At 43.2% G+C, this 16,394-nt stretch overlaps 1 protein-coding gene across 1 annotated transcript; it reads right to left on the bottom strand.

The window, feature by feature from the left end:
* Positions 1-1,068: 1,068 nt before the first annotated feature.
* Positions 1,069-11,606, bottom strand: ednraa (endothelin receptor type Aa). Its single transcript, XM_084005751.1, has 8 exons — positions 11,312-11,606; positions 9,819-10,337; positions 7,854-7,981; positions 6,023-6,221; positions 4,533-4,685; positions 4,249-4,382; positions 3,868-3,976; positions 1,069-3,206 (listed from the first exon to the last, which is right to left on the bottom strand). The coding sequence occupies exons 2-8, from the start codon at positions 10,278-10,280 to the stop codon at positions 3,069-3,071; spliced, it is 1,323 nt and encodes a 440-aa protein (XP_083861877.1). The 5' UTR covers positions 10,281-10,337; positions 11,312-11,606; the 3' UTR covers positions 1,069-3,068.
* Between the last annotated feature and the right edge of the window lie 4,788 nt (positions 11,607-16,394).

The following is a 16,394-nucleotide window of genomic DNA, read 5'->3' as shown; positions in this document are numbered from 1 at the left end:
ATGCCTCTTAAAGCAGCTTTCCATCGCCGTTGTCATGCACGTTGATTGCTCTTGAACCTATTTTCTGTATCAACAATCACATCTGAATAAGCTCTGCATGAAGAAGTACTTTGGACCTTTGAGAGCCTTTATTATTTGTTTTTGAGCTTTATTCAATTCACCGCTGGCAAGAAACGAGGTTCCCACCAAATTCCACAGAAAAACTCACTTTCACTCTCCCTCACACTCTGATTTATCTCCCTCTCTCTTCCCGTAAAAGCATCAATATGTTCCAATATGTTTCATCCTGATATTTATCTGATTCATTAAACCAACTGCTTTGCGTTAGCAGCTAACCCTTTTGAGCAAATCTGTGTTTTTCAGCGTACCGACCTGACTGTGGCTTGATTTCATACGAGGAATATGAACCAGTTTCATAAAGTTTATGACCTGGCTGAGACTTACCGCCAACTGAAACAAATAACAGACCAATGTCCGATAAGGCCTCAGCTGCTGCAGTGTTCTGTTGGTCTTGGGTGTTTTTCAACTTTGCGTATGGAATTGCACGGCTCTGGTAAGTGTCTCTTTTTGAGAGGTTTGAGAGCGTAATCCTGGTTTTAGAGACACTTTTGCTCAAAGCAAAGTAGACACTTAATCCAACTTGTGCTTTTTTAAAAATGGATTTACACCAAAAATAGATTCTAAACTATGTGCTTGCATTAAATCACATTAAATTTGTATTATTTATTAACAATTCTGACATTTATTATAAGCAACATGCATTCTTGCCACATCAAAGCTAATATATGACTAAAAACCGGACAAACTTTCCTTTCGTTTAACCCTCGTTTGGCAACACAGATGAGAAGTGAGTTTTATGGATCAAATTCCCACCATCCAAGCTGTTCACATCCTCTCCGCTGACATGAGCAACCCTAAGGGCTCGGTTGCCAAGCAGGTCACAGTGTGCTTCAAATCACTCCCAGACGCCTCGTTCTCACAGACGCAAATGAAAAACAGACGGGGCACCAGGACTTCCCGGGGAAAGCCAGTACGAAGGTGAAATAAAGCCTCCTCGTTCCTTTACAGTGGAGATGGAAACTGATTTATTGGTATAAGCAGCAGCGTCGATAACAACAAACATTGTCATGAATTCCATTTTCTAAAGATTATTAGGAACTGCGCCGATGGATAGTGGTAAAATAAAAACTGTACAGATATCACCTGTTCTTCTGTACATTAATTATACACACACGCACACACACACACACACATGCTATCACACAGTCAAACACTTACACACAAATGTTTACATGTATTCACATATCAAATCGTATAAGGCAGTGTATTTTTGGTAGCTGAATAAGAGTTCCACGTAAAAAGAAAAGTTTCAAAATCATTTTCTAGATCGTCATCACTCTCATGTCTGTTCACTGAAGTCGAGCTGAAACGGCATTTCAAGAGTATCTAGTATTTCCGAGTGTGAGAATATCGGCAGGCGGGACGTAAAGTTGGGAGGAATTAGATTGTTATAAATGTTGTTTTACAGGAAGAAAAAACATCAGATTTTGATATAAAAATACAGAAACATTTCTAATTTTGGGGGTATTATTGTTAAATAGGTGCACAATATGACCGGGGATGTAATTTAAAGCAATTAAAAGGGCATTTTTCCATTTAAGCTCGACTTAAACATGAAGCTACAGGCAGCAACCGGTTAGCTCAGCTTAGCTTAGCTTAGTATAAAGACTGGAAAGAACTGGAGAACCCACCGGCAGCTCTAAAGCTCAATAATTAGCACATTTTATCATTGTAGCATTTTGTGGCTGTCAGAGAGACAGGCAAGCCTTATCTCCAGTCTTTATGCTAAGCTAAGCTAACCATATCTGGCTGTATAGTTTATTGTACAGACATGAGACTGGCTAACTCTTTGGGTATTTTCCAAAATGTTGAACTATTCCTTTAATAATTCTAGCGTCTGCCACCATCGTTATAACTCATTTGCCCATGTCATTAAACATGTTGTCTGAGTAAAATACTTGCAATATAACACTTTATAAAAGTGGACACTATACACACACACATATATATATATATATATATTCCATTGGTTATAAGAGCATAAAAGTCACAAGTAATGTTGATTATATTTGCTCAGATTCACAGTGTTTGGAGAAGATAATTCCTGCCTTACCTCATATTTATCTTTTGCTTGGAAATATAGAGTTGTACCTTATCGGCTCTAAAACCTTCAACCTTGTTCTTGATTTTGTGCCAGCGTCCTTTCCTGAAACCGGACATGATTCTGTGTTTTTGGGGATGATTAACCAGAAGTTTGCAGGTCTGTGGTTCTTTCTGTTGAGAGACGTTTCCCATCTTTACTTGATGGATCAGAATAATGTTTTTGTCAAGCAGTAGGAAGCAAACGAACTTCTAAAACATTCTTCTAATTATACCACAAAGTAGCTGGATGAATAATGAGTGTGAGTACGATACGCCGTGCAACCGCTCGCATGTTTAATGGCAAATGAATTATTGTTCGAGTCGGCTTTCCTGTTTTCCCACCGTCAATGAGCGGCGAGCTCCTGGGGACGGCACAAGCTCGTCTCCCGTCATTCCCTCTGACAGCAGGCGCTCTTCTTTTCCCTTCCCGTGGCTCCATCCTCCCCAGTAGTGCTGCCCTTTTACAGGAATAGCACGCTTTTGCTACTGATTGAGGGTAATTTATAGTCACCGTTCAGCTGCATCCTGTTAGGGAGTCCTCCTCCGCCTCATCCCGCTCTCCCCTTCGTCTCTCACGCTACGGCGACACTGTCCGTGGGTGTGGGAACACCAGGAGTTTGTCTGAGGAAGTCAAAAATCCATTGTTTCTTCCTCTTTTTTTTAAAAATCTCCTGTTTCCTAACTCATCCCCGCCAGGCTCATTTGTTGCTTCAGTGGTCCTAAGGATGTGCATTTATTGTCAGGAGGAAAAAGCCCTTTGTGATATGTGTGTGTACTTTTAGGGTATGCGTTTGTTGTATTTTAAAAGCTGCTGGGTATATGGAAAAAGTTTAAAAACAAAAATAGAGATGAGATGAGGTGAGGGATCAGTCGCTGTCTTTCCGGATGCTGCGGTCCGTGTGGACGTTGTTGGGCTCGGGGCTTTTACACTGGATGCTCGTACCGTTCATGGGTCCGGTGCTGCTCAGCTGGTTGTCGGAGTAACACCAGCAGCACAGACATGACTGGAAGAACACATGTGAAGAGAGAAGAAGGGGAGAGAAAATGAGGGTGTCAACATAATGAGATGCACTTGTTTGCTTTCTTGTCGTGGGTTTAAATGAGAAGATTGTTGAGTGATTTCAGATTTCTCTAAAGACTGAAATCTGGTGTCCAAAGATAAGATTCTGACTACCAGCACCTCTAAAACTGACTCATTAACATGTAATTGGTTTAATCCGTAAGCAGCTGATGGCTGTTCATATTTACCACAGACGAGATGAGAGCTCTTCTCTGGATCGAGATCTTCTCATCCAGCAAGAACGTTGAACTGTCTCTTTAACATCGCAATTTCTACTATACGTGTGGCTATTCCCTTGTTTGCCCCCCCCCCCCCTCTTTAACGTGCAAACCTGAGACATGGTTTATCTCAGCCCAGGTCCGTTAGACATTTGCAATGTGTGACCTCAGCCCTGCAATGTGAATACATAAATCACCGGGCTGCTTTTCACGTGTTGCTCATGGAACGTCACCATCACCACCACAGACAAAAGGCCCGAGTTCACTGTTTGCTTTACTGGCCAGACGAAATCTGAAGTGTGCGTGTGTGTGTGTTTGTATGAGAGAGAGAGAGATAAAGACTGAGTGTGTTACACGCATTAATATCCATGTGTTGTAGGACTGTACCTTGAAGCAGTTTTTGAACTTCTTGCTGACAAAGTAGAGGATAATGGGGTTTATGCAGGAGTTGATTGTTGCAAGGTTGATACCAAGGTAATCCATGACCAGCAGAAAACTGGAAATGTGAAAGGAGAAGAGAGGATGATTATAATTATTTTATAGACCATTTAAACCTTTTTGGGTGCTTTTTCAATAGCATTCAATGGTAAACACTTTGTTTTTTGGAAAATAAGAAGTACAAATATTGAGCAGGATACATTTAATAAAAGTCTATTTAGTGGGTATTTGGAAGCCCAAGGGCACTGACATTTTCAAACAACAGCAGTGCCATGTCATGTATCTTTGCACACTCTGTTGCCGAGACCTTCTCCCATCTTTGTAACTCACTTCAACAGCTCACAGCGCTTCTTATCGTCGTCCCAGTAAACCATCTTCTTCAGGATGCGGCTGAGGTGCAACGGGAACCAGCAGAGGGCAAAGATGAGGACGAGGCAGAAGACGGCTCGAGCCACCTCCCTCCTCTGCAGGGAGAGAGAGACACCAGGTTTCAATCCGCCATTAGAGAGGAAACAATGTTACGTGTTACATGTTGTCTCATTACAAATGTGCTTTTAGTGAAATAAACACCTGATCGTGTGTAAGGTGAGGGCTTGTTGTTAGTGCGGTCTGACCTGTTTGAGGTGCTCACTGAGGACTATCCGAAGGGTGCCGTTCCTGTGGTTGAGCATCTCGCAGGTCATCAGAGTGTAGAACACGGCGGTGCAGGTCAGCGGTACACAGAAGTAGAAGCTGAACAACCACCAGTCCTTTGCCTCTCTGTAGAACTGCAGACGGGAAACAGGAACATTCAAGCTCAAATGAATGCATGAAATACTGAGTGAGTCGTCCGCTCCTCTGAGCTGGATCTCATACAACTTTATTCACTTTCCCAGCAGTGGATCCTGTTGGACTTCCATGTTTTCAGTAGAGGGAGGGTCTGTCGTCAAGTTTTGGGTCCAAATGAGAAATCATGGGTGAATTTGTGTTGAATTTGAAGTAAAGTTTATCCTGTTAACAAGAATCTATCTGGACCTAAACCCCCACCAGACTGCCCATGTACTCCAGTGTCACTGCAGGCCGTGTGAGTAATTCACATGTGCATGTAATAAACATCCACTTCTGGGCCGTTTGCCCTCTGTGGTTGTTAAGAAAATATCATACGTATGCTCTTTAAAAAAATGCCACGATTTCACAACCCTTCAAACTTGACTGAAAAAAACATTGTGCAATGTTTGTGAAAAGCAGAAACAAAGGATTTTAAGTCTGCAGATCCGCTCCACCCTTTGGCCTCATGTCCCATCCACTCATCCATCCACCCGGATCAGGAAACAAACCCGGGCCCCCTCTCGCTGCGAGGCTAACCGCTAAAACCACCGTGAAGCCCCGTATTTACCAACAAAACAAAATATGGTGGGAAAATGCATCATCGCTCGTTGCTGAAATGATGCTGCCAAGAGGCCAATTTCACTCAGACCTCGGCGTTCGCACTGCTGATATCTGAGAGACTCCACTTTTTTGAACATATGGAGTAAATGGACACACATGTGGCTTTGCTTGAGGCCCCCGATTTCAGGTCTCAGTAATTGCACTTGGCCTGCAATCAATTATGTGCTCCGAGGATGTGAAAGGGGCCACAATCACACGGGAGAGTTTATTTCTTAAAGCGACAGCCACTCAAATTCTTTTTGCGTCAAATTCAGACTTTTAAATTTGAGAGCTCTCTCAATTGTCTTGTGTTTTAGATGATTTGATGCAGGAGAATGTTTACTCTACTGTTTTATTCATGCTCTAAAAATATGATTATCCAAAATAGCACATCGGCGTGCCATTAAAAGCCCTCATCCACTCCAAACAACACGTGCTTTTAAGACAATGGAAAGATTGTGCTGAAGCTGCACTTTCACTTTAAGCTGATCCGCATGCTTGTGGGTTTTCCTATCTCATTACTCCAATAATATTTTGTCTCTTCCCCTCTCCCTATGAGCACCGTGACACCACGCACCAAACGGCACATCGTGGCCTCAATGCGAGCAAAAACACTGGGACACAAAAACACTTTAACGTCGATTATTTTGCTTCTCATCCCCAAAAAACACAAAAAAGATAAGAGATGATAGCGTACCAACATGAAGTCGCCCTTGGGGTTGAGCATGCAGGTGCGCAGGGTTTGGTTCCTGTATTGGAAGGGGACGATGTCGAACCCGATGGCCTCCGGCACGGCCAGGAAGAGCGACAGCAACCAGATGGAGAGAATCTCCACGACGGTGAGCAGAGGGATGCCCACTCCCTGAACTCTGCTCCAGGATGCCACGGCTCGGTACCTGAGAAGGGCAGACACAACACGATGGATGAGACGTATTACATTTATTAGATTAAAGTAATATGGAGGTTGAGGGGGGGGTGTGGGGGTGGCGAGGTGCTGCAGCTGATATAGCACTCCTGGGATACAAATTGGTAACCATGTTATTACTATTTATTAATTGAAACCAGGGCTGCAGGAGTTCAGCTGCTTTCAGTCGGTGCTCCGTCATTAAATGGAAATCGGTAAAGTCATCATTTTCTTTGTCTCCCCCGACTGACAGGGAACAACATCTCCTCTATCTATGCATGGCAGCGCACCAAACACTAACTGCTCAGTCAGCAAAAGAATATCAAAATGTTACAAATTAATGAGGGGGAGATGATCAATAGTTTATTTTAAATATCTAATATTTATATTTTTGTGAAGGCTCCAAACAGAGTGGCCCATGTTGGCAGAGGTCTGCGTGCTGGCTCGTGTTCTCCTCACGCACCGAAGACTTGTTTGCTTGTTTGTTTCATTAATGGAAACCACTTGTCGAAATGTTTTAGTAAAACCCCCGCATCAAGATTTTATGGCAAAAACAATATATTTTTCATGACACATTTGAAATTCTCTGTCGAACAACATGGCGGCATTTATATTTCACTAAGTGGTAATGTATCCACCTTTTTCTCTTCCGCCAACGTTGAAAAGATACAAAAGAGATTCAAGTTACACTAACGGGTACGCTGCACGTTTCCTGGAAACAAACGGCGAGCATCTGCACTTGAACACAACTGTACGGCGCTGCAGCCCTTTTCTCATAATAGAGGTCATTAAATATGTTTGCCTGGTTGAACCCCGGAGCGTTTTCAGAGCAGCCTCTTATCTCAGAAGTTGTGTCTAGTGCATAAAGTGAGATGACACTGAGCTTCAGCACTTCACGATCATCATTTATTCAATAGGGAATTTCTATTAAGGTATTATAAAAAAATAAAGTTGGTGTACACTTGCAATCAACATAATGTTTTATTATATAAGCATTATATATAGATTTTACAGTGCATAGATCATATGCAACTTAATGTTGCATATGTAATAATTCCATTGAAGGAGTAAAGAGCATCTTATAAAAGAGGTTTTGAACACACAGGCAATGAATGGAAGAGCAGAGATAAATGGCTTGGGTGAGAGGGCTCAGACAGTCTCCAGAAAACATTTGTGATAAATTCAGCTAAAGTTTAAGAGAAAATATGGATTAAATTAGTTTGTTCCCTCCCCCCCAATGATTTGACTGCCTCCTCATTTTTTTGTGCTTTTTCAACTACGAAAACAAATATCTGGAACATTTCTTCCAGATTTCTGGCTGGCTTTCCAAGACCTAAACCTTCCTCTACGGAATGATAAAAACACAAATAAAACCATCTTCATCAGAGTGAGAAAAGGGCTAAATGTCAAATACGTTTTAGAGAATAAATTGATTGTTTAAGAACCTACTTTACCGTTCATATTCAATCAAACACCACATCATACATATTTAGCACCTCTAATAATAATGCACTTGGGTGACTTTTTATAGCATTAAGAGAGCAGGATGTTTTTGCCATTTGATTCCCTGGCATGTCAAAGCTCCAGGCGTGACCTAATAAAACTAGCGTGGGAAAGCACTGACCTATCCACGCTGAGGGCACACAGGTTGAGGACGGTGATGCCCACGGAGGCTTTCTGCAGGAAGGGCACCATCTTACACAGGAAGAGGCCGAACGTCGTGTCGTCAAAAGGCCAGTGTGACGCCAGGAGCTGGTGGGGGGAAAAAAAGCTGTCAGAATAACACTTTTCCCACCGGAATGAAACTCTGAACACTGATATGATTAGTCGTGATGTATCGCTGTTTGGCTCGGCGCACGCATCGGTACAAACAAAGTATTTAAATAAAGTAATCCGTCTTCACGAGTCATTAGGGAGGCGACTGTTAATCGCACTTTTGTTCCGTTAATATCTATTTATGGTCATTTTCATGCAGATGGGAGGCACATGAAAGACCTCTCTGCGTCATCTTAACGTCAGAGTCCAGTCTGACACGGACCATATGGAGCTCATCAGCCGATAAAGCTTTTGCAAAACTTTTGCATGTCCTGCAAACATCCCCAAAACCCTTCAAGCATCTGAAAACGTGTGACCAAACGTTAATAATGATACGAGTATCTACATTTCCACAACCTGCAGTATTACTTCCAAGTCAAGGTCATGTGAGGTGTGGACCTTTTGTCTCCATCAAAGTGGTTTTAACCGGGCTGAAGCCATAGGAAGGACTCCACGGCGCTTCCTGGCCCTCCTATTGTTTACTTGTGCCGTGTTCGTTTCCCAGGAGCGCAGAAGAGCGGAGGGGAAACTGTTCTCAGTGTATAAGTAGCTGATTATTTTTGGGAACAGCGTCACGGCCCCCGAGGAAGTGAAACGAGAGGCTTCGACGCGCTTTTCAACATCGTGGACGTGGCTCTTTCTTTGTTTGTGCACAAACTGTTCCCTTGGTTGGGGTTTTGTTTCTGTCTCGGACATGTGCTGCTCAGACTACAAAGTCGCTTTGCCTTCAAAGTCCCGAGCTAATTCTAACCAGGTGGCTTTTCTTTCTTCTTTTTTTCTCCCTGTCTTGTAAAATGGCATCCCATAACGCATCGGAAAGATCAGGTTGAGTGATGACTCCGGTTCTTTATTATTATACAGAGCATGACACTATTTATGGGTATAAATCAGCACGAGACAGGAGCCTGAAGCATCATTTATCATCATTAAAAGCTACGAAATCTTAACAGTGTCACAAAATTGTAAGCAGCCGTTGCTCTCAGACTGATTGACAGCTCTTTTGAATACACTCTAATAAAATAATAAGAGGCAACCACTAAACCAAAAACTTTAAATGTTACTGTAAAAGGTTTGTTTACGCCAGGAATGCCCCATAAATACAGTTAACTTTTCAAATATGAACTAATGAGATGCCTGCACACTACAGGGTGTTATTATTTACACTTCAAACTTTTAAAAAATCTCACTTTTAATGTGAATAAAACATTCAACAAACTCCAAACCCCACAAGTGATGTATCACTGGAGTAAGACTGGGTACTGGGTAAACAAGCATACAAAACAACCCCAAAAACCCTCCAGATATGGGCCAGTGACTAATGCTCCCAGGTCGATACGAGGCCACTGCTGTGTGTGTGTGTGTGTGTGTGTGTGTGTGTGTGTGTGTGTGTGTGTGTGTGTGTGTGTGTGTGTGTGTGTGTGTGTGTGTGTGTGTGTGTGTGTGTGTGTGTGTGTGTGTGTGTGTGTGTGTGTGTGCGTGTGTGTGTGTGTGTGCGTGTGTGTGTCTGATTCCCGTGTTTATTTAAGCCAGCCATATCCCTGCTCCTCTCATCACTAATCTACCCACACGAGGGAGATAACGGCGTCCGACTGATTACTCTTTCCCGTCTATTTGCACACTCCCTTACACCCCTCCCCCCCCTCCCCCCTTTCCCGTCTGTAATATTCCACTTTATCTCTGCGTATCACCTCCATTGTTGCTGCATTTCATCATGTGACCTCACAGACCCGTCACTCAGAAGCTCTGCTTTGGAAACGAAGCGTGTAAGCTGTACCTTGTATACATTGATGGGTATGCCGATGATTATGTAGATGAGGTCGCCCAGTGCCAGGCTGGCGATGAGGGCGTTGGGCCCGTTCCTCATGCACTTGTGCTGGTAGATGATCCTCAGCAGGGTGGCGTTGCCGACCAGGCCGACCACAAACACCACGATGGAGATGATGGTGTGGATGTATTTGAAGTAGTAGCTGATGGACGTAGCTTTGTGGCACAGCGGAGGTCTCTTGGTGTGGTTGCCAGATCCCACGGCCTGAGCGTTGGCCCCCCGGGCCACCGTGGGGAAGCCGGGCCCCGTGCTGGGGCCCACGGTGCTGTAGAAACCTTGAGGCTGGAGGGTGGAGTGGACGTAAGAGCCCAGGAGAGAGTCCTCCTCGGCTTCGTCTATGTTTATCTGGCACATTCCTCTGGCTGCCATACAGGCCATTAGCACCAACATACGCACAGCTGGGGCGGCCATTATGGAACACACTCGGCGCTTTGATTTCACTGATTGAAAGACTGTCCCGATATATCACTGGAGAGAGCAGAAAACAAACAAGAGGGGGGGGGGGGGGGGGGGGGGGGGGATGTGGTTATTTTTTCAGACAGCACACTTTTCCATCAACTCTATTGCGTTTTGCCTCCAGTTGAAATCAAACCAAAGTGGAATATCAGTCAGTTACGAGGGAGTCAGACGGCATTACTGTCCTGTCAAAAGCCGTGAGGAAGTTGAACAACTTCTTCGAGACTCGAGAAAAAGGGCTGGTTGCCAAGGGGGGCACAGATGGGGAGACGCCAGGACTCGTTAGGAGTCGGAGGGAGCCGCGTCGGGCATCTCGTTTGCTCTCCGTCGTCGCTGGAAGACGGAGCTGTCTGTTACCGGCTTTGTGTCAATAACGCTGCAGCTTGTTTTCACAGGGTCGCCTCCTGCGCGGGCTTTGCCACTGAATGATTCCCTCCGTTTTTTTCATTCTCCCTCTGTTTCTAATTTAGAAGGGTTTAAACATGTGGTTACACAACAAAGAGCTTTTCTTTACATGAAAGAAGTGCTGCAGGGTTGATTTCCTATCAGTCTGTCAATGCAAGCACGAAGGGTCCAGATATAAACCAAACACTCTTTTTTTAGTTTAGTCTTAGTTTACTTATAAATCTATAACATCTTCACCTTTACTGCATCCGCATAGGAAAGAACAACAAACTTTCTGGACAAAAAAAAAAGAAATCAGAGTCATTCACTCCACAAAACTCTTAGTAAAGAGCAGATAAAGTTCCAAGCTGTCAGATCGATAGTGAAGCCCTTTTCATCATGTCACCGCGCAGGCAACTCTTACGGCCCGGAGTTCTTCCTGTTCAAAGTCCCAGCTGTCACCAAGTACACAAAGAACTATTTAGCAGCCAGCCCTTCACGTAGCATCACAGTTTAGCATCAGCATGACACTGCTGGGATCGGTGACAGCATGCAAACTGATCCAACCATGAATAATAAATACATTTTGGTTTTTCACCTACCCGCTTCTAAAATGTCTGCCTGGCCCCCTTGGAAACCGTCAGGCAAACTTTCGGCTGGAGCCCCCAGACATCTGTATCACATCACATGAGTAATTAACGCGCTATCAAAGCCGCAGCGTATCCCACTTGGTTTGAGCAACGCACCCGTCTGCTCTGAGGTGCCTTCGCATTATGGCTCAGAGTTTCCTGTGGAGAGTTTGCAGTGTGTCTGAGCGTGTGTGTGTGTGTGTGTGAGATGGTGTGTATCTCTGCATGTGTGTGTGTGTGTGTGTGTGTGTGTGTGTGTGTGTGTGTGTGTCAGAGCACCAGTGAGACACTTTGACTGGGTGGGATAGTAAATCTCCACCTCCCTTTTGGTAACAGACTGGGCCCCTTTTTGAAACCCCACCACCACCACCCACCTACCCCCCCTTTTCTCCTCTCAGAGGCACCGCCTGCTGACAGTCATCTCTAAGGCACACACACACACACACACACACACACACAGGGGCCCTCCAATCTGCCCCTTTCCCCTTTAATCCTGCCCACCTCCTCTTTTCGATCCCTCTCCGACTCACAAGACGTCTTGTGTACATTTCACGCAAACTGTCTGCTCGCACGACAGACAGCAGCAGAGATTACACGGAAAGGAAGGAAGGCATTGGGGAAGTCGGTGTCCATGTTTGTGATGTAACAGTGTGTTTTCCCCCCTATGGAGAGAGGGGAAGTGGGAGCAAACCATCAGACTGCCTCTACTTTTACAGACTAACCGCGGCGTGGGTGGCCGACCACCTTTCTGACTCTCTAGCAAGACTTCAACTGCAGCTTTGTAATAAAACTTTATATATAAACTATAGTCTATAAATTATATATACTATATTCACTATAAAATGTTGGATAATGACATTGTGGTTAATGTGATTAAGTCTCGACATTCCCTTCAATTACCAAACATCTGAACAAGCAAATGAGAGAAACCTTCAAAAGATAATAAATTCCTTGCGTTACAAAAACAACAACAAAACAAACAACGCAGACGGACGGACGGACATCACTGAATGCTTGAGAGAAGAAGACGGTTCAATGTCAAGGGAGAGAGAGAGTGCTCCTACATCAGTGTCCATTATGGATTCCAAAATGGACCATTTATCATGATGCGCGCTGAGAGCAGGAAGAGGGCTATCACAGTCACCACAATCTGTCTTCCCCTCCGACAAAGAGCTGACACAGCAGCTGCTTAAAGGGGAAAACCACTCAATTAAAAAAAAATCATCACATACTATCACTCCTGTCTGGCAGAATTTAGAACGTATTTGGTAAAAAATACATTAAACAATGTCCGTTAACAAGATGTAGGTGATGATGATGTGGCTTTTTGGGACGAACTTCAATAAAGTTAACCAAAACATTGTACAATTCTAATCAAATACAATTACAAGCAATTTCATATTACATGTTGAGTAAACCATGTATTTCTTTAACCGCTGAGATATTTGTTCATTACATGAAACAACACCTTTTGTCACAAGCTTCTTTCTTTTCCACCAAGTCAAACAAAAAGACAAAATATGCAGTTTGTCAACTGATTTCCATGTATGAACATAAATGAGCACTTCCTGGTCTGCTGACATCATTTGTCAATGCATTGCAAAATGCATGTCTCCATTACAAAACGCATTCATATCACAGTTTTCTTATCTGCTGTGATAATATTTGGTTAGGTTCACACGCACAGAAGAGACTTGAGGTCAGAAAATTATTGTGTTGCATTTCAACAAACCACCAACGCTTTCTTTCTTAACTCATGAGGACATTTTTTTCCTTTCAGCAGCTACACTCTATTGTATGAGCTTCCATAAATATTACAGCTTAAACCAAATAACGGTTACATATTACATGAACCAGTATGAGTGAATTACATTTATTTTATTATATTTATATAAAAAATGTAAGGACACATTTTGTATTTACATTTTGTAATATCCAAACGATTACTATATTCTATAATGCATTAAAGACACACAATAGTGAACAATTGCATGAAACCATTCCCATTCTTCTTAGCCTTGGAATGACACTTTCACGCTTCCTCCCACAACATAGAAGTTCAGTGTTTACGGTTCATTTGCAGGTACTTTCCTACACTCAAATGTGACTTAATTGGGTAATGCCAATATTTACAGCCATTTAAAATTAAAGGGATCGTGTTTTCTTTAATTGTAGTCATGAATTTATCATGGCTTCTGAATTAGTTATGGTCAGCAGTGGCAAATACTTAATTTATTGGAACGTGATTTGCTGACGGCATCTGATATCCCCCCCCTTTATTCCAAAGTCCCTTGATTGTTGGCAGCTTCTATGACATTTTAACTTTTGAGGGGGTAGTAGAGTCTTTGTTAGTAAATCCATTAATATATAAATGATGAAACCTTTACCTGCTCCCAGTTGCTTTGGCTTTCATGTTGTTGTTGTGTTGTTGTTTGGATCGTAATCAGGTATTAATGCCATTCTGTCTGAACTCAAAGATGGCAGACTGCCTGGTAATTCATATGCTTGTTCTCTGATGGCATCTGTCGAAGTGTGCTCTCTGCATATTGGTACATACCCTATGGGAAATTTCAATCCAGCCCCAGACTGAGTGGGATGTAAGCAATTTCTTAACTGGGACACTTGTGCGAAAACAGAGAGAACAGAGAGGAGAGGAGAGGAGAGGAGAGGAGAGAGAGAATAAGTTTGAGGCCAATTCTACTGTGACAAGCAGTGACAGAGTGAAGAGGGTTCAGTCTACTGCCTGGCTTTATTAATTTGGGACATATGCCACCACACAAACAAAAAAAAGTTACACAATCCAAGAAAAAAAAGAAAACGTGAATCTTACGAGAGCCTGATTAGCGCCAGCGCACACGACTTCATCCGAGATCAATCAATACAATATTAACAGCCCTATCTTAATTAGGGAGGAGGGGGAAGCTTGTGAAAGCAGCGATGATGATATCTGATGAAAAGAGCCCGTGGAAGAAGATTCCGGAGTATTTAGCTGCTGTAAAGTTCCTGCAACTTCCTCCACGTTGGCCTGGAGTCATCCGAAGGTGTGCGGTTAATGGGAACTGACGGGAGGTTATCTCTTTGTGCAACTCTTCCTGCAGGGACGACTAATTGTGGGCTCTCGGAGCACTCAGCTGATTACATAAGGAACTGTTTTCCTCAAGACCATAGGTCATAGGAATTAAAACGTGAGATCAATCAGAAATGTCTGCGTCTGTCTCTTTTTGTTATGCTTGAGCTACAACCAGAGGTCAGTTTCTGCAGAGAATGTCACGCTAGTAGAAAACTAACATCTCACATCAAGTTGCAAGAGCTGACTGAAATCAAAGTGATAAATCATGTTTTATTATCCAGATTATCAACCACATAATCTAGATCTAGAACCTGAAGTGTCAGAGCTGTCTTGAAGGGTATTTGGAGGTGCATTCTGCACTTAAAGGACATTCAATCTTTACTAACTTGCATCTCAGAACTGCATTTTTAGGGTTAAGGTTTATCAGCTTGCTGTTTCCAATATCCTCTCTGACGCACGGCCTCCTGAGAAATCCATACACATGTTTTCTTTCATTTTCTTTCTGTTCACTAATATCATTAATATGTTTGGGCGGCTCACACTGCCGCGCAAAAGAACTGATAACTGGCCAATAATTCAATAACACCGTGGGACGAAGAAACGTTTCTACAGAGCACACGATGCCTGTTGCTAAAGGTCTCAGACGACACAGCAGCTGATAGCGGCGTCTTTGACATGGCCGACACAGCCGTGGTACATTCCTGCTGACAATCTGGCTCCTGTCGGACAGACCCTAAATGCAGCGATAAAGTCTGAGCCCATCACACTTCGCTTTCCCCTATCAGGAAGCCCACGAGTGTGTACTCAAAAAGCCAGGAGCGTAATTATAACTCCGTATCTGTCAGACCAGCAAGCACAGGTTCAGATGTTTCGGTGGTGTTTTGTATACGTGTATATTCTGTATATTCAGCATTAACCACTGGAGCTGTGATCAATTCAGGTCTCTACTTCAGGTAGGTTTGGGGGGAAAAAAAACATCTGTAGGTAATTTGGACGTGGCGTGCTACTCCTAAACACAGCTGTGAAAACCAAGTGGCCCAAAAAGCGAAGATAACAAATCAAGTCAAGAGAGACTGATGGGGTTTCCTTGTCGAGCTTCCAGATGTGGCTCCGTTCGAGCTTGTTACCAGATTTAAAGATCTGTTATCAGACGACACGTTTTGAATGTATTTTATGACGGCGCTCTGAGGTCAAACGCGTTTGTCAGAAAAGAAAATGGCTCTGTTTTTAGCTGTGAGTGGTTCATAAAATGCATTCTTGTACAACATGTGTTGACATGTGTATATCATGTGACGGCAGTCTGTCAGGAGGAACACTCCCATCTGCATGCTTTCCTCCAAATCTGTTCCCAACTGTCCATCATATCCAGTTGCTATTTTAATTGGCCCAACCTCCTGCCACCCCCCCCCCCCTCCTCCCTCCAGAACACTTAATCCTTCCACTTATTTCCCTTGATTGCTTGCAGTGTTGCTTTCCGCTTTGATGTGGAGCGTTTGGCCTGTTTGTATTGCTCTCTGAGACTCCCTTGTGAAACTACACAATGCCTTCCTTTCTATGAATACTTTAACATTTATAAGAGCTAATGAAGTTGGATTTGTGTGTAAAACTCAAGGTGAGCCGTTTTAGCATTAAAGACTAAATCGCAAACTTGGCATCTCACCGAGAGCGACTTTTATTTTTGACCTCAAATTATAAAATTAACCAGCAGATTTAATTACTCGACTTCTGAAGCAGACTTCCTTCCATATTTGGCTGCATCGCCAGTGAAATATAATCATGACTATTATAGTGCCGCTCCATAAGGATAAGTTCTATTTCTGTGTTATAATGAGATGATCACAATAAAGGTTTATTCTTAACACTTGTGCACTCACACATGCTCATTGTATGGCTGGCACCTGTCACAGTATCTGACTGATTGGAAGCTCGAGTGTATGTTGGTTGGCTTATTTTTTGTCATTTGCAAATGCATTTTCTTCTCATTTA

Source organism: Eutrigla gurnardus (assembly GCF_963514095.1).
Source record: "Eutrigla gurnardus genome assembly, chromosome: 3".
Taxonomy (NCBI): Eukaryota; Metazoa; Chordata; class Actinopteri; order Perciformes; family Triglidae; genus Eutrigla; species Eutrigla gurnardus.
The sequence above is the reverse complement of the archived record's forward strand: the minus strand, read 5'-3'. Positions and strand labels throughout refer to the sequence as shown.

Excerpts from the sequence above, each read along its gene's own strand:
- ednraa (XM_084005751.1), bottom strand. The coding sequence starts at position 10,280 with ATGGCCGCCCCAGCTGTGCGTATGTTGGTGCTAATGGCCTGTATGGCA. Across the intron at positions 7,982-9,818 it reads TACCCATCAATGTATACAAG|CTCCTGGCGTCACACTGGCC; the intron begins GTACAGCTTACA and ends TCCCCCCACCAG. Across the intron at positions 4,686-6,022 it reads CCAAGGGCGACTTCATGTTG|TTCTACAGAGAGGCAAAGGA; the intron begins GTACGCTATCAT and ends TCCCGTCTGCAG.